The 23,274-nt window shown below is 50.2% G+C and overlaps 10 protein-coding genes across 10 annotated transcripts; 5 read left to right on the top strand and 5 right to left on the bottom strand.

Annotated features, from left to right (window-relative positions):
* Positions 1-77: 77 nt before the first annotated feature.
* Positions 78-1,893, bottom strand: BU24DRAFT_379040 (NAD(P)-binding protein). The gene is made up of 3 exons (XM_033524680.1): positions 1,513-1,893; positions 673-1,393; positions 78-615 (listed from the first exon to the last, which is right to left on the bottom strand). Exons 1-3 carry the CDS (start codon positions 1,695-1,697, stop codon positions 532-534), a joined length of 990 nt encoding a protein of 329 aa, XP_033378214.1. The 5' UTR covers positions 1,698-1,893; the 3' UTR covers positions 78-531.
* Positions 1,894-2,074: 181 nt separating this feature from the next.
* Positions 2,075-6,052, top strand: BU24DRAFT_400382 (uncharacterized protein). Its single transcript, XM_033525451.1, has 5 exons — positions 2,075-2,476; positions 2,553-2,642; positions 2,704-2,766; positions 2,846-2,978; positions 3,033-6,052. Exons 1-5 carry the CDS (start codon positions 2,392-2,394, stop codon positions 5,746-5,748), a joined length of 3,087 nt encoding a protein of 1,028 aa, XP_033378213.1. The 5' UTR covers positions 2,075-2,391; the 3' UTR covers positions 5,749-6,052.
* Positions 6,053-6,808: 756 nt separating this feature from the next.
* Positions 6,809-7,351, top strand: BU24DRAFT_455072 (uncharacterized protein; the record flags this gene model as incomplete). The annotated part of the gene is made up of 2 exons (XM_033531354.1): positions 6,809-7,177; positions 7,271-7,351. Coding segments are annotated over exons 1-2 (345 nt in total), but the record flags the coding sequence as incomplete, so codon positions are not given.
* A 179-nt stretch (positions 7,352-7,530) lies between these two features.
* Positions 7,531-10,177, bottom strand: BU24DRAFT_379036 (WD40 repeat-like protein). Its single transcript, XM_033524679.1, has 3 exons — positions 9,879-10,177; positions 8,987-9,817; positions 7,531-8,930 (listed from the first exon to the last, which is right to left on the bottom strand). Exons 1-3 carry the CDS (start codon positions 10,011-10,013, stop codon positions 7,782-7,784), a joined length of 2,115 nt encoding a protein of 704 aa, XP_033378211.1. The 5' UTR covers positions 10,014-10,177; the 3' UTR covers positions 7,531-7,781.
* Positions 10,178-10,341: 164 nt separating this feature from the next.
* Positions 10,342-11,240, top strand: BU24DRAFT_496704 (uncharacterized protein). The gene is made up of 3 exons (XM_033534210.1): positions 10,342-10,493; positions 10,602-10,785; positions 10,907-11,240. Exons 1-3 carry the CDS (start codon positions 10,470-10,472, stop codon positions 10,978-10,980), a joined length of 282 nt encoding a protein of 93 aa, XP_033378210.1. The 5' UTR covers positions 10,342-10,469; the 3' UTR covers positions 10,981-11,240.
* Positions 11,241-11,651: 411 nt separating this feature from the next.
* Positions 11,652-14,257, bottom strand: BU24DRAFT_467372 (dynamin-1; the record flags this gene model as incomplete). The annotated part of the gene is made up of 4 exons (XM_033532439.1): positions 11,652-11,969; positions 12,021-13,649; positions 13,697-14,092; positions 14,159-14,257. The coding sequence occupies 4 exons, from the start codon at positions 14,255-14,257 to the stop codon at positions 11,652-11,654; spliced, it is 2,442 nt and encodes an 813-aa protein (XP_033378209.1).
* Positions 14,258-15,351: 1,094 nt separating this feature from the next.
* On the top strand, positions 15,352-16,847 carry BU24DRAFT_427902 (PEBP-like protein). The gene is made up of 4 exons (XM_033529342.1): positions 15,352-15,641; positions 15,725-15,753; positions 15,813-16,358; positions 16,414-16,847. The coding sequence occupies exons 1-4, from the start codon at positions 15,520-15,522 to the stop codon at positions 16,449-16,451; spliced, it is 735 nt and encodes a 244-aa protein (XP_033378208.1). The 5' UTR covers positions 15,352-15,519; the 3' UTR covers positions 16,452-16,847.
* A 1,286-nt stretch (positions 16,848-18,133) lies between these two features.
* BU24DRAFT_66265 (uncharacterized protein) lies at positions 18,134-19,279 on the bottom strand. The gene is made up of 2 exons (XM_033534510.1): positions 18,777-19,279; positions 18,134-18,709 (listed from the first exon to the last, which is right to left on the bottom strand). The coding sequence occupies exons 1-2, from the start codon at positions 18,976-18,978 to the stop codon at positions 18,258-18,260; spliced, it is 654 nt and encodes a 217-aa protein (XP_033378207.1). The 5' UTR covers positions 18,979-19,279; the 3' UTR covers positions 18,134-18,257.
* A 737-nt stretch (positions 19,280-20,016) lies between these two features.
* Positions 20,017-20,446, top strand: BU24DRAFT_427900 (uncharacterized protein). Its single transcript, XM_033529341.1, has one exon. It carries the CDS (start codon positions 20,141-20,143, stop codon positions 20,420-20,422), a length of 282 nt encoding a protein of 93 aa, XP_033378206.1. The 5' UTR covers positions 20,017-20,140; the 3' UTR covers positions 20,423-20,446.
* Positions 20,447-22,344: 1,898 nt separating this feature from the next.
* BU24DRAFT_467369 (uncharacterized protein) lies at positions 22,345-22,959 on the bottom strand (the record flags this gene model as incomplete). Its single annotated transcript, XM_033532438.1, has 2 exons — positions 22,345-22,604; positions 22,695-22,959. 2 exons carry the CDS (start codon positions 22,957-22,959, stop codon positions 22,345-22,347), a joined length of 525 nt encoding a protein of 174 aa, XP_033378205.1.
* Between the last annotated feature and the right edge of the window lie 315 nt (positions 22,960-23,274).

Genomic DNA, 23,274 nt, shown 5'->3' with positions numbered 1-23,274 from the left:
GTTTATTTAATGCTGTACTTGTACCGACCTGCTACGAAGAGATGCCCGGCGTTGGAATTCTTGGGAGGCTCCTTTGCAGCATTTACATGGAATGCCCGTTGAAGTTGCACAGGCTTCACTTTACTTCCTGTGCCCTTATTGCTGCTAGGTTCATTGTTGGATGGACTCATCGCAGGCGTCTAGCAATATTCTCAGGGTTCGTTTTTCTTTCCATGAGCGGGCCCCTCTGTCGATTTCCCAACGCCCTTATTTCGCAGTATCCCGCAATATATCCAATACGTCCTTCAATTGAAGTGGATCCTTGCTTTAACGTTGTGAATAGATGATCGTGTTGCATTCGAGACGTAAATCAACCTCTCCATGACACTATGTTGAATGGCTAGCACAAAGTATGTCTTGTGAAGTAACATTGTCCTCAACCCTATCGCGGCTATAGCCTTTTTTCATCTTATCTCAAAGCAAATTCTTTTCTTCTATCTAAGGGTATCAAAGTCACGTTTGGGTACATAATGAATTGGAGGTAATTGCTTTTCAAGAGGCAATCTGCGGAACAGCAGCCTCCTCGGTTTGCTTAGCAGATTGAGCTTCCGCCTCGAGCTTATTCTGAACGATTCGCTGTGCCATCTATTAGCATGCCGCACTTGATAAGGAGTACAGGGTGAGTATACTTACCAACAAATTTCTCAGCAGAACGACGATGGTCACCTTGCCGATGGCGGGCACATAGATACTAGCCTTCTCCTTGACCTCGGGGCTGAAGTTCCTCTCGCTCGAGAAGTTGATACACACGGCACCTGGTCTCAAAAGATGCAACGGGACCTTGTACTTATCTCCTGGCACACCACTAATGACCACATCGCTCAGGGGCAAGGCGTTCTCCAGTGTCCATCCGGGCTTCTCCTCCACCTCGTGGCGTCTCTTACGCAAACCCTCACCACGATGGAACTGCTGAACATCATTGACATCAACGCTATAGACGCAAGCTCCGTCATTGGCAAGCAGCGCTGCAAGCGGCCTTCCTACGACTTCACTCCTATTGATCACTGTGATCGTCCTGCCATGGAGCCTATTTCCATACGGCAGAATTGTATTGTAAATCCTCAAATACTCGAGGATCTTGATAACAGCGAGCGGTGTGCACGGCAGGATGGATTTCTTGGTGCTGGCCGGGTCAAGGAATCGGACGTTCTGGTACATGTTGAAGATGTACTGATGAGAGAGGCCCTCAACGTCCTTGTCGATGGACACAATCTGTTGCAGGTATTGGTCCTGGCGGTTGTTGAAGATTGGGTAGTAAACTATTATGCCGTCGACCGAGGCGTCGTTGTTCGCGTCGATGAGGGCGTCTTCCAGGGCATCGCGGTCAACTTCGCGGAGCTCGAAGGCAAAGCCACTGTCTTGTAATCAGCCATGTTGCGCTCTTCTCCTCTTCTATCTCTCCTTCTCATATCCTTTGTCTTTATCTTTGTTTCCCTGGAGAAGATAGTAGAACAGGAATGTGCGCATGCTCACTTTTCATTGCAAGTCTTGCCCGTCCATTCTGCATAGACGCGCGCGGCGGGATCGGCGGAGGAGAGGAAGCCAACGAGGAGGGGTTTCCGATTGATCTTTTTCAGACCCTCGTGGACCTCTTCGAGGAGACCTTTTGCGATGTTGTTGGCGAGGACAACTTTGCAATTGGGTTTGTCGTCGGCCATTGCGGTGGATGTGTTTCGCAGGTTGAGTGTAGGTAGCAGGTAGACGGAAGGTGAGTGGTTCGTCACGGTCACGATTGACGAGTGGAATGGGATAGGAGCACTGTGGCTTTCTGATCGGATATGTTCCAATTATATAGTAAAGGAGAGCCTCTGAATCAGAACCTAAAGAAAAGGAAAAAAGACATATGAATTAATTAATTGGATCCTCTTGACATATCTTTCATGTGCCCCGCCAATCCCGCTCTCTTTAAACTTTTTCTATGGCGCGCCAGGCCCCACCTCCGATCTCGGGCCAATCAGCATCCAACCGTTTCCGCGGCGTCATACCCACCAAAATACCACCCCTCCGACTGCCTTCCATGGATTCTGGCGTGCGAGGCAGATCGGAGGAATACTAATGATTATCTACACAACACCACCACCACTTCCACGACCACGACCACCACAATCTCCGCTGTTACACTCCCACTACAACTATTATACTACCACCCGTCTATGCCTCCTCACTGTCTTTCCCGACCAGACAGCCACCACGAACACCTAGCCTGCCATATCTCCCCCGCCGCCTACCCTGCTCATATCTGATCGCACAAAATTCCCCCGAACCGCATCCTCGAGCAAACCCCCTCACGGTTCATTCGGTAGCTATTAGTGCGCGGTGCGGTGCGGGTGGAGATCTATCAATCAAGCAAACATGTCAACAGATATTCAGCAATACCTGCTGGACTTCGATAAGAATAGGAAGGAAGCTACAGCGACGGCTCAACGCTCTGCCACACGTACGATATACCTCGACCTCTCGATGCTGAGGGCAAATCTTTTGTCGCAAATCAGCATGTATTAATTGGAAAATAGGGCTACAAAATAATGATTTGAAGCTCTTGAGACTCATTGAGGAGCTGGGGGAGTTCTTCAACAGCGAGGATGGCACTACCAGGTCAAGAGGTATGTTTTCTAACATGTTCTTGAAGGTTTGGAAGACGGACTGCTAACACTTGAAATACAGCCATGTCTTACCTTGCCGAAGTCTTATCGTCGGTCCCACAGAAGGTCTTGTCCCTCCAACAACGTACGTGCCTCTCCCCAACGGTTATGGTTGCATAGCCCACATCTATTGAATAAGGAAGCATGGAACTGAGATAATGTAGGGAACTTGCTGTGCGACTTCGTACTATCCAGAATCGAGGACAGTGAGGGCTTGGGCTTTTGCGCAAAGGCATTGTCCGCACTCGAAGAACGGGGCAAGTGGGATCAAGACCGCGTTGTTGCAATCTTGGAAGCGTATGTTCGAATACACCAGCCTGGCAAGACACACTGAGTGCTAAGAACCAACAGATTCCTCACTCACACACACCCTCTCCGCCAGTACAAGCAGCAAAGCGAGCGATACCCCGTCCTACACTTGATTGACACCCTGATTGCCAAGTACAGAGACGCGTTGAGGGTACACCACGACGAAACTCCCGACTTCCTTTCGCGTTTCATTCTATATTTCGATGGAGAGAAGGACCCCCGAAATCTCATGGTCGTATTTTCGATTCTTAAGGTTCCCATGACAGAATGGCAGATAGGCGCAGACGCTCAACAGCTTTTCGACGCGGTGTTCAATTACTTCCCCATCACATTCAGACCGCCTCCGGACGACCCCTACGGTATCACGGCACAGGATCTAAAAAATCGTCTACGGGACTGTATATCATCAACAGCAGACTTTGCACCCTACGCATTCCCTTCCTTGTTGGACAAGCTGGACTCAACATCTATGAACACGAAGCGTGATGTTCTTCAGACTATCACAGCGGCTGTCACCGAATACGGACCGAGGACTGTCTCGCTGTACTCGATCACACTTTGGGATGCACTTAAGTTCGAAATTCTCAACGTACAGGAGGAGGATCTAGCCGAAGAGGCACTGGTCGGACTTGCTGCGATCGCGCGCACACTTTCGCAAGGAACAAGTGGTCCATTGAACGCATACCTTCGGCCCATTATCAAAGAATGCAACGAGCATCTTGAAGATGCCCCAACGAAGCAATCACAGGCATCGGCGCGGATATTAAACAAAATTGCGGATGTTTCTGCTGATGTCACTAATACTCTCTTAGCCGGTATCCTTCCGAATCTATTCCTGCTCTTTCAGACAGCCGAAACGATGGCCAAGAAGCGAGGATTATTGGAAGTCCTCGTCCAACTCATCAGCGCAAACATTGACGTGTACGGCGACTGGCGGTCAATCGGTGGAGCCGGGGAGCAACCTCCACCCAATGCGCTTGCTCAATTCCGAGAGCAGGCTCTGGAAATCATGCTCACTGGCCTCGAGAATGCGCCTATAAAAGAGGTATCCTTCCGCCTTGTGTGCTTAGATGGCTTACTGCAACTGTCCAAAACCCGCCAATTACTCACCGACGAAGATATCGGACGGATTATTCAGTTATTCCATACAATTATCATCCAAGAGGAGGCATATGGCAAAGATGAGGTCAAGGATGCTGCAACCAACGGACTGGTGGAGATTGCGCACCAGAAACCCCAAGTGGTCATCGATAAAGCCTTCCCCGCGTTCTTAGCCAAACTTCCTGATTTCGACAACGGTCAAGATGCAAGCTATATCCAGGTTCTAGAGGCTTTTGCAAAGCTTGCCGGCGAGGAGAAAGTTTTTGACACTGTCATTTTACGCCTGAAGAACAAATTCAGTGCGGCTGTAGCGCAAGGTGCCTCGTCAGCCTACATTGTTGCACTTCTCTCCGCGATGCTCTATGCTCTCAACCGAGGATCGTCCAAACTTGAGGAAAGCCCAGAAACATCTCCCTATTATCAGGATATCGTTCTTCCCCTACTCGAACGCACAGCGAGTCCAGATGTATCACATCCAAAAGCCTTCGATAAGGATAAGACCCTGGACCTAGTGGGCCGCATTTGCGGGATCATTATCAGATCGCAATCAGTGGAGCAGCAAAATCAAACTTCCAAGGAGTTGTACACTTTGTTCAGAGGCACACCACAGAATGAGCTGCCACCATTCAGCAAAACTCTCACAATTGAGCAGTCAAGGACAATGATCGTCTCCACGCATCTCTTGGCTTCATTCCGCAGAGAGGCCGCGTTACCCTGCGAGGTCGATCTTTTGATCTCTTCTCTCGTGGATTTCTCTCAGCAACCGAACCTGTCAGGACCTGTGCGCTCTGCTTCTTTAAGGCAGATATCCCTACTAATTAACAAATACATCACCACGCCGGGCCTCAAAACATGTATGGATCCACTTATTGACTCCCCTGTCGATCTGTTCAACATCGAGAAACTAGATGCTTCAAGAATCAGAATCACCTTCGCCTGCCTGAAGGCTCTAGTGCTACGGAATAGCACTGCACTATCGAAATTATATCCTCGCCTACTCTCCTTCCTATCGCATCCAACATATGGTAGCATGGTGGCACATGGGTTCACAACACTTCTCCAACCAGATGATCTTCTCACCAAAGCGAATTACTGCCAGATCTCCGGACTGCACAAGCAAAAGACTTTTGCTTTGCTTGTGCCGAGCATCACGCAAGCATTCAAGGATGCCACTCCTGATACGAAGCCGAACTATCTCATCGCCCTGAGCGGAATACTCAGGTGGATGCCGTTCGAGATCGTTGTCGAAGAGGTCGCACAGTTGGTCCTGCCACTCTTACAAAGTCTTGATCTGAAGGGCGAGGACCTGGTCAAGGAAGCTGCGATCGCTACGCTTACGTCAATACTTAAGGAACGACCCAATACCCTGGAGCAGCATACAGGCAGCTTGATCAATCGTTTGCTTGATAACTCGACAATTTCAGGAAAACGGATTGGAGCAACACCCACAACTCCCCCGAGGGTACGGGCAGCGGCGTTACGAGGTCTTGAGTCTCTTCCCACACAATTCAGGGTAGACATTGTGCTGCCATATAGACGACAGGTCGTCAAGAAGCTGACAGCCGCTTTGGACGATAGCAAACGCGAGGTTCGGTATGCGGCCGTCAAGTGTAGAAATGCATGGCTACTGGTTGATGAAGTAGGAGATGACGACTGAAGTGGTCCTCAAGAACGTGTGGTGTTTCGACCTCACGGCCATCGCCAGAGTAAGCCTGAACAATGATCAGGCACGGGCATATGTGATTAGCAGTCACAATACCAACATACAAGTAGCTCTCTGCCAGTGGTAAACGCGTCAATACGTGGTCGGGCCCAAGGTCAGCCTGGTCAGGATGCTGAGGATAGCATAGATGGTCGGCATGACACTTGAAGGGTGGACTATCTGATTGTTGCTTACGACTACATTGTTTACTTAAACGAGATCTAAACGAAAGTAGAACCAGAACGCTCAAATACATTTTATAGCGTATCCACATCTGCATGTGCACCTTGCTCATTGGGAAGATATGTTCGTTTAGGTGCATGAGTATGGCTCGTTACACACGCATAACTAGTGAACAACTCCGCATCCTCAAAGCAACCAAATAACCACCGTCCAGTCCCAATAGCGTGAGAAGCCCAAAAACATCAAAGGACCCACTTGACGTGTCTCAATATGCGTCTTCGACTCGTCGTGTGCACTGTGTACATCACGATGCATGCCCGGGCTTCGGTGTGAGGAGACCCGAAACCCACCCTACGCTCACCTCCCCCCGGATCAACACATAACCCGCCAACCATAACAATGGCATACGCAAGTGTTTCAGTCGTGGCAGCTCACGACGTAGTACCTTTGCGGTTGTCTATGGTTGGCACTCGCATGCACGTCGATCGTTGTGGACGATGGCTCGACAGACAGACGTACGTCGTGCTTGGGGTTTCCATAGTTACTTGGATTTAGGTGCATTCATCATACGCGCGTTTGGGTGGCGGTGTGTAGACGAAGAGTATTTGAATAAATACTGGAATTCCAGGTTTTCTGTTGCTTCTATTCCTACTCTTTTCTCCCTTGACTATATAAATATCAATGGTGGTTTAATTGGCTTAGCATTTCTGGGAGACATAGATATACGGGCAAAACTACGATACTGGAACCATCGGAGATATTTATACGCAGGAACCCAATAAACGATCGTCCATCTCGCTCGATCTTGACCTCAACAGCTCGGATTATTCGACTGGGAGACACTTTCCATCGCCAAAAGATACGGAGAATCAACGAACTGAACGTCCACTTCCTCTGAGGCCCCAGACAACATTCACCAACCGAGCAACAATACGCCATGCTCCTCCCCATATCCCTCTCCCTCTCCCTCCTCCTCACCCTCGCCAACTCGCAAACCACATCATCATGGGGCGAACCCTTCACGGTCGACGGTCCAAGTTCCGTGCCACCTGCCACCGCACCGACATTGCAAGATTCCGTCACTCCAACCGTTGTACCCCCTTCTCCTTCTCCTTCCGGCGGATCGAGTGGTGTTAGTAGCAGTGAGGCCGTGTCCTCAACCCCTGTGGTGACATCGGGAACGGTGTCGGTGTCGTTGCAGGTTCGTTTGATTTCGTTCTTAGTCTCCTCTGATATGTTGCTCTGGTGGAGAGAAGGAGGGTAGGAGGGAGAGATGTTTACTAACGGCTGGTAGGTCAATTCAACGACAACGGCGGGAGTGACGGGTAACGCGACTTCGACGTTCTCCATCTCCATACCGAGTGAGAGTCCCGGGGCGGCGCCGATTGTGTATCGAAATGTAGGCGTTGTTGGATTGATTGCTGGGGCGGTTGGCGCCGTGGCGGTGGTGGGTTAGTTGGTTGGACCATGGGATGAGTGTGTTGTTGTAATGTGTTAGGACGTTATATTTGTTGTGGAGTGATATGGGAGGTTGGCTTTGGGGAAGATGAATATCATGGACAAGAAGTCTTGATTTGTTTTGGAAGAGAATGATAATCAGGGCAGTACTGGCGGCAAGACCTGCCCAGCGCATCTTCTCAATAAACAAACATATTAAACGTACATGAGGGGGTATGCCGCGATGTATCCACAACTCCAATAAAATGATGCGCATCTCGCCGTAATCGAGCGCTCACATAGCTTCAAAACCTTCCCTCCTTACAAGATGCCTCCCTCTTTCGCTAGCTAATCGATAAATGAGAAATCTATTTCCCATTCACCCCTTCGCCAACGCCTTCGAGTCTTGAGACGAGCCTCTTGACTCCACTCCATTCTTCGCTCCTTGTCTCTACGCCACCGAGATCTTGGCCGACCTCAAATACTGTGACCACGCCATCCATGCCACCAACAGCGACTCTCTTGCCTTCGTTCCTCTCCCATGCCAACTTGTTGAGGCTTCTGTTCATATAACCTAAGCCACTTGGCATGGTGGCAAAGGCACCACGCTTGTTATCACTAGGTGATACCTTTTGCACAGGTACCTCGACATCGACGTTGATGTCCCATACCTCGAGGCTTCCGGCGCCATCAACAAGCGCAAAGACGGACGGTTTCACAGGTGACCAACGAACGTCATAGACAAGGTCCTCCCTCGCAATATCAAGGATCGGGGAAACCACTTGCGTCGCACCTGGCGCAGCAGCATTGGCCGGACCCGTCGCTGCCGGGGGGCGCACTTTCCAGAGCTTGACACTCCAGTCGACACTGGCGGATAACACCAGGTCTCCGAGATCGATCTGTCCTTTAGCAGGGTGGAAATCTAAGCTCATGACCGGAGCTGCGTGTCCAGAATATTTCACTCTGCTATCCACACCCGCCTTTGCTCCGGCGCGGTCGTAACGATGGCAAGGGTAAATGGAGCCCTCCTCTGTACCAGCGAGGAAGTAAGTTGGATCGGACTGAGGGAAGGCAATGCTCGTTACGGCCATGTCTTCTGTCTTTGCTGGTGGTGGAGACGTCAATTCGAGGAATTCTTGTGGCTGGGAGAGCATGTCGACTGTCCAGCCGCATACAACACCATCTGTCGAGCATGAGATGATGTTGTTTGCGTTCTGGGTTCCGACAATGTCCAAGGAGTAGACTGGATGGGTATGACCGGATCCTGTGAGTGGTGTTTTCTGAACCGGTGCTGACTTGGCGCGGGTGTCCCATAACAGAACTTGGCCTGAGTATGCTCCACCGATGATGAGATTAGGGTGGAATGGGGAAAACTTTGCGGTGAGGATATCGGACTGCGCATGGAAAATATACTCGGGCCGATCGTGCATATGAAGATTCCAGACCTGAATGAGGCCATCAGGGTCGTGTGGCGCCGAGGGATTCTTAGTATAGGATGCAAGGACAAGTTCCGGGAACTATAAAATAGTCAGTATCCAATCTTGACATCAGTAAAATGTCCGAAGGTCCATACCTTTGAGGAGAATCCGAGATCTGATATCATCCTCTTTTTGCTCCATCGCTCATCCCAAAATTGTGCGATCTCTTTTACGCGCCTGCCCTTCTTGCCTCCACTCGAGCCGTAGCCTTCGTCCTCCTCGTCCACATTCTCGCCGCCCAGCGCATAGTCGGCCAGAATGTCGTATCCGAGTTGTTGATCCAATGCCCTCTCCAACACCTTGGTGCTCCTTTCGACGAAACCGATAAATTCGTCGGAATTCTCCACAGCATTCAACTCCTCATTCGAAAGCGTCTTGAATGGGAAATTCTCTTTTCCATCAACTTCACCACCTTCAGGAGCTGGCTGCTGGACCGCTTTAAGCTCCTCCTCGATCTCTTTCCTGAGGTTGGCACGAATCTCATCTTCCCTCTCCTTTTGGCGGCGGCTTAATCTCTTGCTCCGAGGTGAACTGGTGGGGCTCTGGTCGCCTTCGGAATCACTATCTCCTACCCCCCTGGACCTTTGTGGTTGCCAATCATCGATATTTGCCTGTACTCCTTTGCTGTACGTGATCACTTCCTGTTCCTTTTGTTGCTTGAGTGCAGCATCGAATTCGAAGACTGTGGCAAGGGGCGCAATGGATAGCGTTTGCATTCCTTGGTCGACTCCTGTGATTGGCACGTACTGTATTGGTGCTTCATTGTCACTGCTTAATTGTCCAGAACTGATGACCGAGTGCGGTCGTGTCACTCGCTGAGCGGGAGAGTCTGGGCGAGTAGAGGAGGGCCTGTCTCCGACGAGGCCAGATATGAGAGATTCGAGGTCGCGTCTTTGGTCGGAGCGGCTTGGTGAGGGCTGGGCTATCTGCGCAGGAAGGGTCCAGGTCAGTGAGCTCCCTATGTAGTATGTAAATTAGATAGCTTACGTCTGGGCTGGGGCTGCCAGCAAGGGATTGTCTCGCTGAGGCTTCCTTTCGAAGCTCGCGCTGCCGCTTCAACTCTGCGAGTTTGGCCTTTTTGGCAAGGATCTCATCTCGCCGTTGCTGTATGGTGCTGTCCATTGCGGAGGTATATTGGAGAGCGGAGCTCCTTTTCGACTCGATTGAAGTATTCGTATGGCTCGAGGCAGAACGGGGTCGAGGGGTGACTGCGACACGTTAATGATAGCCCTAGACCTTTAGAACCTGAAAACAATAAGGAGCTGTGGTCAAGAATTAGGTACAACTGTTTGTTTGAATCTCTCTCCACAAAATCGCGCCAAGCAGGGACGTACTGGCACCGGCGATTCCTCGGCTGTTCTTCGCCCAGTCCTTGCGCGAGATTTCGGGATGAACCGCCGTGCAGAACTTCGACTTCAACAGCTCTCTTTCGACCAACCTCCTGCCAACCCCAGCACCGCGCATCGTCCGCTATCGACGCGGAAGAACCGATCATCGTCGTCGCAGATCCGAGTACTTTGCCATTGGACACAGCAGAGCCCGAGAGTCGCCGCTACCACACCTCGCACGACCTTAACGATGTCTACCTCCGTTGGCGTTAATGTACGTTCAATGGCGCCCATTCAGCTATCAAATCCGATGGAATGATATCTCCGACCTGTCATACGTCAAATTGGGTGTATACAAATAGCTAACAGCGATGGAATCCAGGTTCTCCGATGGTCCGCCCTGGGCTTGGGTGTTTTCTACGGCATCTACCACCAGACCTCCATATCCGCCCGTGACAGGGCTTCGAAGGCTGAAGCAGAGTGGAAGCACAAGGAATCATTGATCTCGCAAGCCAAGGCTGAGTTTGCCAAGTCACAAAACGCCGGAGCTGCCAGCTCATCTTCAGGTATGGATTTACACTCCTGCAAAAGAATCACCTGTTTTTCCGGTCACAGCTGTCTGCAATGGCATAGCAGGGGCAGAAAAAACGTCGTTTTGTAGAAATGGATCGCTAACGAAAGGATCAGACAAGTCTGCGGATCCTACCAAGGACCCCAACGCGGATCTCAACACTTTGCTCGGAATCACGGATAAGAATTAAGCTCGAAAAAACAGTCAATTTTCCTATGTAAGCATGGCGATAATTGGAAGAAGGTCAGCCCACTCAGGGGAAGACAACTTTCGAAATGTAGGGGAGAGATAAAGGTAGAATCACGGTGTGATGCCGGAATCAACTCTCTTGTACTGTGTGCATTGTATCTGTACAATATAGACGCTGGTGGTTGGTCAACGTTCACGTTCAATATACATCCTTACCCAACAAAATTTTTTGGAACAACTATGCTCATCATCTTCTCATCCATTTTCTTGAAAATTCGGACAAATGGAACATTGTCAAGAGACACTCGCAGTTTTTGAGTATTTTTCGCAGTGAAAACACCAAACAATGCACTAGCGGAAATATTTACATACACGCGTCGTGTAATTCCTCCTCCATGGTCTATGTTACAATCCATTATCCCTCTACAGGTGTCGAAATATCAGAAGTGGAGCCCATGAACGCCCTGCTACCCTGTATCAGAGCATCAGAAGAGTAGAAATTCGCGGAAGCGGCCGACCCTATCAACAAAGCGCGTGGCCTGCCTATTTTTCAATCCGCCGTTGAGCGACGTAGAGCGAGATGTTACTCGACTCTTTATCGATCGCCCGAACCTAATAATAACTCTTACACAAGCCTTAGACCTACATGGAGAGTACAAAATAAATATCATGTTATATCACTTCTCCTACAATTTTAGCTGCCTCCTTGTACGTCTTGAGCAGCTTCTCGCACTTCTCCCGCTCCGCCTTGATGGTATCGTCCTCATACAATAACTCTTCAAAGAGACTCTCCTTGTAAAGTTCGCTGACGAGTCGGTTCTGAACAACGTCTTTCGAGTGGTTCACGAGCAAGTGCATAACAGCCTTGGGAACCTGGTCTGCAGTGGTCTCACGAACAATGTTGAAGTATGAGGAGATTAGGCGCCGGATCAGCTCCGTCTCTAGAGCCTCACGCTCAGTCAAAGCAGGAGCAGCTTCCGCTTCCGATGGCTAGGCACAGATTAGTACAAATGCAAATGAAAGGTTACGGGCATGACTTACGAAACCGCCTTCATACTCCTTGGTGGGACTAAGGGGCATATCATCGTCGGGTACCATTTCCAGGACATGCGCAGGTGGTCTGCTTTCGCTCCGGCGAATGCTCTGTGCAATGCTTGGCTCGATGTTTTGGCTGACATGACGGCTTCCAGGTCGATTGTCAAAAGTTGTAGCAACCGGAGAGGCGGCTGGGGAATTTCCCTCCTTGCCGAAGAAGTAGTTAAGGAAGCTATCACGTGGGCCCCCAGCGGCTCCCGCGGCTCCGCCATGAGGCGCCGGCGATCGAGCTCGAGCGCCGTTTAATGCTCCTAGGGTACCGTGAGAGCCATTCATCAAGCGGCCGACTGCTGGCGACATGCTTCGGCTGGCCTGGCTTTGATGCTTTCGAATAGGGTGAGGCTTCTCCCCAGATACTTCAGCATCTTCGTCAATCTCAGGGTTCTCTGCATTGTTAAGGGCACTGAACTCCTTGATCCGTCGTTTCTCTCGTTTCTTTCGCTCTGCTTCGAGGGCAATTCTCTTCTCTCGCTCCTGCTTATCAGCAATGACCGAAGACATGGCAGCTGCTGCACCCAAGAAGTTAGGGTGATTGGTGTTGACGTATGCTCTTTGGATCTCGATCAGAGATGCAACATACGAGGCGCAAGGTCCGAGTTGTTCTCGAAGAAGGTCAGAGACAACTTCGATAAGCTTCGCTTGAAGGCGTGGATAACGGCTGAGTTCATTAGAACCGCAAGTATGACAGATCTTGATAAGCTCTTCATAGACGAGCTCTACACATCGCTGACTAGGCATTTCCAATAGCTTGATCTGGGGTTTCACCAGCAAGTCAAATGCAAGTTCTGGCACGAACAAGCTAGCCCGAGGTCCAGTGGAATTCCGGATGGCCGTTCGAATATCGAGAACCGATAGGTTCTGAGTAGGATCAACTTGTTCAAGGGCGTTACCAAAGACTGAGTTGAAGATGTAATAAATCCTAGCACCACCGCACAGCTCTTTTGTGGATATTTCAGCCGAAGTACCATCGATGGAAGAAATGAAGGAGGAGGCAAATCGAGTCATGAGTTGCAGAATTAATGAGCCTCGATGCTCCTTTCCAGTGAATGCAACGTCCCCATAGCTTGCCAACTCTTGTTGTGTCTGTCCCATAAGAGTGTTCAAACGAGCTTTGATGTCGGGTAAGCGGTCTCGAATATGCGCCATGAGCGTCTGGTTCAAACTCTTTGCCAAAAACTGTGTGCCACATCGGTTTGCCATATTTCTATAGGCGGGGTGATGTCTAAAGAAATCTCGTTCCGCATCTAATGCATCTGCCAAGGGTTTTCGTTCCTGAATATCGTGCTGCGATCGATTCACGATGCCGATGAAACCAAGTTTGAGAGGGTAAACGCGTCCAGAGAGAATATCCATAGCATTCGTTCCGTGATCCATCAGATCAAGCTTTGTAAGAACACCGATGGTTCGCTTGCCCATTGGATCGACTTGCCGAGCGAGTTTGAGAGCCTCCGAGTTGACTAGATCGACGTTGGCTGGGGAGACGGCCAGAATGATACTGTTGGGCTTTGCGATATATTCGGAAATGAGGTTACGGGTCTGCTTCTCGATATCTGTCGGTTGATCTCCAATGGGTACCTTCGTATGTTAGCTTCGCCCTCAGTGAATTATAGGTGGCTACGAACCTTCGTCAAACCTGGCAAGTCGACCAAAGTAAGACTTAGGACATGCGGCGAGTAGATCTTCAGGTTGATAGGTTGCCTGGAGATGCCCTTGTTGTTTCCTGCTATCCTTGCTGTCTCTGCTTCGATTTCACGCTTCACCTCCGCAAAATCGTAGATCCTCTTTCCGCCGAGGTGAAGGAACTCTCCCCATTCTTGCTGTCCAGCTACGCTTGCAGGAGTGTGTGGTACGTGGACTTCATCGTTTTCGGGCTTGTCGTCTCTGTCGCTGGGAAGATTGATGAGCTGGAGGATAAGAGGCCGTCTGGTGACGATGCCGCTTCCACGGGGGAGAAAATCTCTGCCGACGATGTTCTCAAGTACTGAGGACTTTCCTGATGACTGTGATCCAACAACGACCTGTTTTGGAGTTAGATATATGTACCAAACCTCTTCCGCAAAAAAAAAGGAGTGGGGCAAACATACAATCTGTGGTAAATCCAGGGAATCATTCCCTATAGTGTTGAAGACCAAGTCTTGCAACCTATTTACGGTGGTGAGGAGCTCCTCTCCAAAGGATGCCATTGCGGATCAGATGTTGGGTGGATGAATTGTGCAGTTGTCTCGATGGACCTGGTTTCACCCAGGAGCGGTAAACAAATGTCGTCTCCTAGATGGCGATCTGGAGTCGGGCGAGCGGGGAGAGATAGATCGAGGTGGTAGAATCGGATGAGAGAAATTTGTTGGATGCGTCAGCGCGATCAGGCTGCGATGAGACAGCAACGCGAAGATAGATTACAATCGTAGAAGCTCGTCGTCATGGTGTTCAACGTTCTTCACGAGCAAGATTCCGCGGCGAGCTAGGGCCTGGTGCATAGTCACGTGCTTTGGGCCAGCGCACACCGTAAGGTATCAGGACCCATCTCCTTAATTTTACAAACTCAACACTTCCATGACATTCTAAAATTTGCATAAAGGAGATGCTGTCAGTCCCGCCAGACACGTAGTCGCCTAGGTACACATCTTTATCGCTCATTCTTACGCATCTCCGCCCTCTGGCTGTTGCTCGTTATGGCATTCGGGAGTATTATCTACAAGTACCGCTAACACTTGCCTGGGAGTAGCGGATACTCTCGGCCGCAAGTTCGCTCCACCCGAGGCGAAACATCAGATATCCATGACTATGCCTCAGCGCGTAAGCATCCACAGTGGCCGACTGAGTTGTACAGTATAGGTGGGGTTTGCTAGAGCTTCAAATGTTCTCGTCGGCATTGCTTTCGATTGAAGGACCCACCATACCGTTTGGCCATAAGAATGTTTCTTGTGTTTAGAACAAGACGATAAAGCTCTACAATCTTCGACTATTAGCTCGGGTAGCTATCAGCAGAGAAGATCACAAGAGATACATCTCATGCTCCACCGTCTGCTGAGCAAGTCTAGCAAGTCTAGCTGCAATCGTACAACCGCTGATCTATCTATGATACCTTCACAGCGCAAGAATGTTTTTGTTACTTTTTGATACTTCTCCAGATCTGGCAATAACAAAAATTGCGCCAATCAAGTCGAAGCTACCGAATCTGGAAGCTAGATCTTGATCTGGTTGCTGACACAACAACTGATCGGCAGGGTGAGGTACGAATGACGACAATGCGCGGGGACGACAACTCCAACACAAAAAGCCAATGGACATGCACCTCACGCGACAACGACTCTGTCGTATAGGGCGCCGCTATAGTTTCCAATTGAGCACATCGAATCGAGCTGCACTCTTAAATCTCTCAATGAACTTTGATTGTTCTTGACTTTGATCATACTCTTAATTATACGTGAACTTGCAAGCAAGCAACATGCTATTCCGCAATGCGGCAGCGTTCTTGCTCCACCTCTTTGCTCTCGCTCAATCACTGCCCACTGATCAACAACCTTTGCAAGATTCGGTCCCTGATGGTCTTTTGAATGTTAGAGCTCAGTACGTCTTACGACTATGCTCTCCACCAATGACTTCGCTTCTATCTATGCGATGCATTGCTCATTTGGTTAACCGTCGTGCAGGCTCTTTCGTGCCGAAATCATTCCAACGGGTACATATCGGATTACCTTGATTGATGCTTCCTGAATCTATCCAATTAACAGTAGACAGTTATTGATGACTTCCTCCCTCTGATTGAACTATCAGTCACCTGGGACAAGAAGAACAAAGCATCCCTGGGCAACACCTTGAAGCCCAAAAAGCTGCAAGACCAACCAGCGATTTCTCTCCATGAAGACAGACACCCCGATGGCCGTACGGCTACAGACATGACGTTCATTGTTGCTCTTACCGATCCTGACGCACCTTCCCGTGATGACCCAAAGTGGTCGGAGATGTGCCACTGGATAGCTACGAATGTGTCGTTGTCAGAGAAGACGGTGTCAATTCTTCCCGTTCCTTACTTCGGTCTTGAGGAGGAGATTGCCAACAATAAGGGCAAGGGTCACCATCTTGATGAGTTGGTCCCGTACAAACCTCCTGGTCCGCCGCCAAAGACAGGCAAGCACAGATACGTGTTCCTGGTATTCGGGCCTAGGAACGGGACAACATCGCCGTTGAACTTGACGAAGCCGAAAGATCGTCAGCATTGGGGGACTGGGGAAGAAAGGAAGGGTGTCAGGCAGTGGGCCGCGGAGAATGGACTCGTGCCCATTGGTAAGTGGACTCAGCAACAGAACTTATCGAGACATGTCCACTGATAGACACGCAGGAGCGAACTTCATCTATGCTCAAAACAAGAAGCAGTGAGCCCGGGTTCTCTCCAGGTCATGCCCATCGAAGTAAAATTTCTCCTCGCGGAAGGCGAACAAGGCGTTAGGTTGGTCATCAAAAGTTATGATGTATCTTTCTCTTCGACCAAGTGCACAAACACTTCATTGTTTCATAAGCGTAAATATTCGGGCTCGTTACTTGTTAAAACAGCATGTATCACCAAAAAGGTCTGATTCTGGCCACTTTCTCGTGTCTTCCTGGTGCGTTGTTGGAGTGTCCCGGTCTATGCCGTATAGCATTTACGTTTCACGACAAATCGTTTTTATGAGAGGTACTCCGTAGTCGAGGGTCGAGTCGAATAATGAACGTATGTACTACCAACTATGCGGCACAAATCATAACTACTCCTACCCCGCGGAAGTCGTGACACTACATAATATATTCTATACTCCGTACCACGTACTCCCCACTTGAAGGTCTGCTCGACCATCATCTTCACATCGAGTGATCTCCCAGACATAACGAAATCCACAAAAACGGAATCGTACGTCAAGATGAACCGCATGTGATCCCTGTCTGCCAATATGCACACCGCAACAAACGAGGCAGGTAACTCAGGTAATAATAGTGTAGGTGTCCTAGCAAACCCATTGCATTACAATCAACCACCACCGATAGGTCACTTCCCCAAAGGAGACAATGCAAGGGATGCTAGAGATGACGCATGCACGCATGCATGTATGTACGAATGGAATGCGACCGAGTAACGCAACACCCAACCACCAAACAAACAAATAATAGACCCTGACGAAAACAACGGTAAATTGTTGGTCGGAAGAGATTGTCAGTATTTCTACATGTAGGATGTAATAGTGCGTGATCTCTACGCATAACCATACGCTGGTTCTGTGTATGCTGGAGCCTGGATGTACTCCGTAATGGATGGACGCAGCCTCGATGGGATGGGTAGGTACTCGTGTCCTACATAACTACATACATGCTGCATGGGGAAACCGCACGAACCGTGGTACCACTGAATTAACTGCTTATGCCTCGGGTACATCCCCATCCATCGTGGCTATCCGCAGGATGCGGCGCCATGCGCGGGAACGGCGCATAGGCTATGTTAAATTCCTATTGTTTGATTGATGCACTATCGCGGTTCCAGACTGTTCTCACGTTCGCATCGCATCATCGCGTCGCAGCGCGTAGGATGGAAGGATGCAGCAGGGGATGTTTCATGTGGAGCAGGGCAAAAAGCCGAGGGCGTTGCGTCAGGCAAGGTAGGGCTGATGTGATGTTGGTGATTGATGTCTGGAACGGGCAAACAGGCGAAGGGGGGACTTGCGACTGGTGCTCACGACATGCCCACACTGCTCAATGTACCCACAAACCCACATGCGGCGAACAGAGTGTTCAAGGTCAAGGCATTGTGGGAACATACGATGCGATATTGGTCACTTTGGATGCGGGGAATGGTGAATGGTTTGAACTTTGTTCGATTGTTGTCTATAATGGCGAACAAGGTGCAAGCCAGATCCGAGAGCGTTTGGTGAAAGCCACCGCGCGCGACTCCGCCTGGCCTGTCTTCTAACTGACCTCGACCTCCCCTGTCACGCAGGCTCTTTTTCTTCTTCATGCCGTGGTCAAATGATATCATACAGAAAACAGTTCAGATGAAGAGATTGTCAATATGCACTACGTAGAAGGAAAATAGAACGCAACGTTTTTAGACGCGCCGCCTCCGCTCGAATTTATACTTTAAAGCCATTACCAAGGTATCGTTGAAAGATTAAGAAAAACACAGGAAGCAATAATTGTAAATCATTGGATATGGTCAATCTAGTTGAGGTAGGCCATGGCGGCGACAGCGCCGAAGATGAGAGCCAAGGGGCTGGAGCTGAGCATAGAGGCAGCGCCAGTGCTCTCAGGTGGGCTGGAGCCGGTAGTGGTGGCAGAGGACTGGCTGGAACCAGTGCTCCTGGCGGTGGAGAGGGTAGCAGAGGTGACGGTGGAGTTCTGGTGAGCAGAGGAGGTGATGGAGCCAGAGACGGAGCTGCTAGTGATGGAAGCAGAGACAGACTTGGTGCCAGATGAGGTAGGGGAAGGAGACGAGGTAGCAGATCCGGAAGAGGCAGAAGCAGAGGAAGAGGAAGAGGCCGAGGAACCACCAGAGAGGGAGATCAGACCAGTGTAGTTGTCCTCGCCGTTGACGACGATCTGGAGAGCGTAGTCGCTAGCGTTTGCGAGGTCCTCAGGGACGTTCCAGGTGTACTTTCCGCCAGTGGCGTTCTCTGTTTCGAATCAATTAGTACACATGCAAAGAAGGTATGAATGGATCTCTTGGTAGGAACAACGTACCGGTCAAGGTTGCGAGGGTTGCGAGGTTTCCTGGGGATCCCTTGCGGAGGACGAATTTGGCAGTAGCAGTGGCCGGGCTGTAGGTGATCTCGACAGACTCGCCAGCCTTGACGGACTTGGGGTACTTGTCGATGGTAGGCTTCTGGGCAAGGACGCCTGCGACGATGGCGGCTCCGGCGAGGAGGGTGCTGAAGAAACGCATGTTGATTGTTTGTTTGTTGTTGGAGGAGGTGAATTGAATTGGGTGGTTGAATTAAGTTGTATGGTATTACAAAGGGAGTAGGTCGAAGATGTAAGGAGTGAAAGAGTGTGGAGTAGCTCGAGGCTGGGGTTGGCTTTATGATAGAGCGAGTGGATGGGTGAGGAAAAGAGGAGAGAAAGAAGAAGACAGACGAAGGCGGCGCAGCTGAGTTTTCTACGGAGGGATGAGAGACAGAAAGGAGGAGCTTGATCCCGGAAGTCCCTCCCAACGCAAGCGGGAGGAGGAGGAGGAGGAGGTCCTGGGCTGGGGTGGTGGTGGTGGTGGACCTGGTCTGGTCTGGTCTGGTGGTGGTGGTGGTGTGTGCCTCCTGAAGTCTAAGCTTGACGATCCAACCAACCCAAGTCATCACCGAACAGATTTAGTTGATCCATCCATCGATCACATCAAGCAATCAATCAATCGCGGACCGGTCAAAGTGCACCCAGACGGCAAAGCGCAAAGTCGCCCGTTGGCCCCCATATCGTCTCATCCTGGCATAATACAGCGAGGCAAAGTATGGTAGGTAAGCCAAAGAAGCCGTGATGCATGCCCTGTCTGGTAATCTACCTAATTGTCCACCCTGAATACCATACGCGGTAAACAAGCAGAAAAGGCGCAAATACCGCTACTCTTCCAACTAACGGGGGGGTTGAGCAACGGAGTGGAACAGTGGGCGCAAAGTTGTGCAAGACGGATGATTCTATTGTTGACGATGTGGACGATGTGGACGGTGTAGACTCTGTTAGTTCGTCGGTGGGCGTCGTTGGCTCAGGAATGTCTCTAAATTGCATTCCCACATCAGGCTAGAACGGTAAGCCATCGACCAATCGCCTAATTGCTTTCGTCTCTTCTCATTATCCCTTCCGCCCCCCCTATTCTTTACCCGATTTTTCCATTGTCGTTCCTTTCACTCCATAGGCAGGCAACGCAACTCACATTATTATTACTCCGTATGTATTATTACTAGTTATCCCAACTGTGTATCGTCATCATCATAATTGTCCCTCGCTGCCGTCGTTGCAGTGCTGCTATGACTTTTATCCTTGTTCACCACCCATGTTTATTCTACGACAACCTGGTAGTAGTGTAGTATACCTAACCTTCCGCGCCTTCCCTCCCCTCTATGCTCCTTCACGTCTTACTCTTCCTCGCCTCTAACTACGGGCGGCGCGTCCAGACTATGAAACTCTACAGATGCAGGCAGCCTCGACACATCATAGAGCGCGCCACGGGGGCAGTGTCTCAGCTCCTCGAAGACGCGACAAGCTCTCCAAGGTCCGATCGGGGGTGGTCTGGATGGCAGGACAAAAAAGCATTAGATATTATTGATTCACTTCGCATTCACGTAACGCCTCGCTGCATCCCGTTGGCATCGGACCCCTGTCACCCTTCTCTCAGCGCTTGACCGGATCTGATCGCGACAACGGCTCGACCAAACCCTTTTCAATCGGCCCAGTGGTAACCCCTGTCGATTATTGCTCTCAATCAATAATCCGGGGAAATTCAGAGGTTCAGGGGCTCCTTTCCTTGTATTCCTCTCTCTCTCCCTCTCTTCACTTCTCTCGTCTCCCTGTCACCTTTTCCTCAGCATCCACCAGTGTCCAAGCCTTCCGCCTCGTTTCACCAAGATTACCATCGCACAAACTCCAAACTCTGATTGACATGCGCAGCCTTTCAATGACGTCGGTAGTTGAAACTTGAAACCCCGCGGAACACAACCCTCTCTTCCCGTCATCACCAGACCAATACAATACAATTCTCGAATGTGTTTGCCTTTTCAAAGCTTCATCCCTGTAGCCTATAGCTGTCTGACAGCACCAAACCTCATACGGGGATCAGCTTGCATAAGAACTGAGTTCGCCACCTACGAGGCTGCGCTGCGACTTACGAGGCTGCGAACCGCTGCGAGCCAACAATAATCTAGATGCCTCCGTCCATCTCGATCGGGTATCGCCGGCCGCCCTACCACAAACTCTACATCCAGCTCAGTAGTCGTCGACAATAATCATGCAGCTACGAGTATGAATATCTATTCAAAGAACAGCTGCGTATGGAGTACTCCGTACTGTGCAGTCACCCAACCAGTTCCATCCTTTCTAGACGCCTCTCCACACCCTTCCTCTAATCGTAACCGCTATGCTTCTAAAAAGCCGCGCGTCGCTACTTGGTGAATCCTGTGTTCCAATCAATGACTCAAGGCGAGGGCCTGCAACGCCGTCGAATCGTTTCTTAGATCACGGCCAAAGTTCCTTTTTCCTTTTCTTTTCCCTTTCCTAGACCGAGCGGAAATAACCGCCTTCTGGTTCGCGGCGTTGCACCTTGATTTCATTCCGGCTCTTAATAGATCGGCGCCGAAGTCATTTTATTTCGCGAGCCCACCCGCCGCGCTAGCTCAGATGAATAGAAAACCAATCTCGGCAAACGACGCACATCAATCCGCCCGTAGTTGACGCGATCAAGCCCAGAAGCTGTAGCTATGGCATTGTGGCAGCGAGGCTCCCGTCAGCACGTGTAAGAGGAGAAGAGTATGTAACGCTGTCTCCCCGGCCTCAGGTTTCTGGAGCTGTTGTGCTTCTACCTTTGCCTAGAGCACTGCGTCACCCGAGCTCATGCTACTTTTACGATACGATGCACAATAGATACGATGATAACAAGTTCCCGATCACCTCCGCGCGCGATTCAGGACCCACAATGCCTCGCACGGTACCTGCATTAACCTGCGACCACCAATCCATGCTTACTCAGTGCTCCCAGTCAAAATGGCGAAGAGTGTAAATTCACATATCTTCAATCATCCGACTGCTAACACGTCAATACTAAATTCCATATCTTGATTCTCCTATGTTGCATTTACACGGCTTTCTTGAACATATCGGAACATGTAACACATATATTCGCATCACATATGGACTCGGTATTATACACCATGTGCTTTTCATTTATTCCCACCACGATAAATGACGTTCGGATCATGCAATTGTCTTTCATCTTTTCTGGAGACATGATTTGTGAATTGTGTACCTAGCTAACTGCACTATAGCCTTCCAGGACGTTTTTGCCCTGCAGAATGTGAGCCTATGAAGTAATCGTTGTCTTCTTGTGGTTTTGTGACGCAATCATGCATCTCATGAATTCGGTTTAGACGACTCTCATGACTTGACTCCAGAAACGGAAATCCGAAAAACTCCTCATATGTTAGAGCTTGAACTATTATCGTCTGGTACCCTTTGCTTCACAAGACGTCCCAAGCGGTCGCTCCCAACTCCATACCGCCACACGTCCTCAGAAGACAAAAGAACGAGTGTGCCACGTATCCGCCCTCACTCCCTAGACCCAATTCATCTCCTGCTTGATGAATGCGTTGACTGAGGTATCACTGTCAAACGCATCAAGCTTGGTCTTGTCGATACCATCATCTTCGGCGTCGGCGAAGTCATTGTCGAGCGAAGGCGGAGAGCTGGGGGGCGTGTCGATGTCCTTTGGCTTGCCCATGTTCTTTCCTCCACGAGGCTTGGGTGTAGCTCTTCCAGCCTTGGTGGTCTTCGCCTTCTTCGTTGGTGGGCCATCGCCCTTCATCGAAGAAGCAGCTGTACGCAACAATGAATCAGTCAAATGCCAATCACAGGACAAGTGAAGGAGACATGGGATGGATGGAAGTGAAACAAGGAAAAACATACGTCTCTTCTTCGCAGCGACAGGCACGAATTCCTCACCGCCGTCGATTCTCTCTTTGAGCTCCTTGGCCTTCGCCATGACGGCCCGGAAGTCATGCTGGAGTGCCGACACCGTCTTCTGGCCGTCCAGCGCGCTCATCAACTCGTACTGCTTGTGAGTGAGAGTGGTCACGGAGCAGGACATCAAGAGCGCAGCGACCATGTCCAGGCTGAACATTCTGGTCGACTTGCCCGCGGCGACGTTGGCGTTGTTGGCGGGGCGGGGCATTTTGATCGTTGAGGATTTTGTCGGGTGAGACTTGCGTCTGATAGTGGTTGTGATGGCTGATGGTTGAATGGCAAGTGGGGAGCTTTGTGGTCTGAAGACTGGACAATTGGGTGTTATGCAGAGATGGAAGTGATTGAGCGTCAACGAGACAGGAAGGGTTGTTGCGAAGTGGAGTGTTGAGTTGAAGAAGAGGTGGAACAGATGGGCGCTCTTTATAGACGTACGAGGACGGGTTCGCCTCAAAGTGAGAGAGCAGTGGTGATGATGAATCGTAAGCCTGAAAAAAGGTGAACGGGTATGCCCGTGTGAAGCCCA

This window comes from Aaosphaeria arxii (genome assembly GCF_010015735.1).
Source record: "Aaosphaeria arxii CBS 175.79 unplaced genomic scaffold BU24scaffold_12, whole genome shotgun sequence".
NCBI classification, from domain to species: Eukaryota; Fungi; Ascomycota; class Dothideomycetes; order Pleosporales; genus Aaosphaeria; species Aaosphaeria arxii.
Note: the sequence above shows the minus strand (reverse complement) of the source record. Positions and strands in the feature narration are given on the sequence as shown.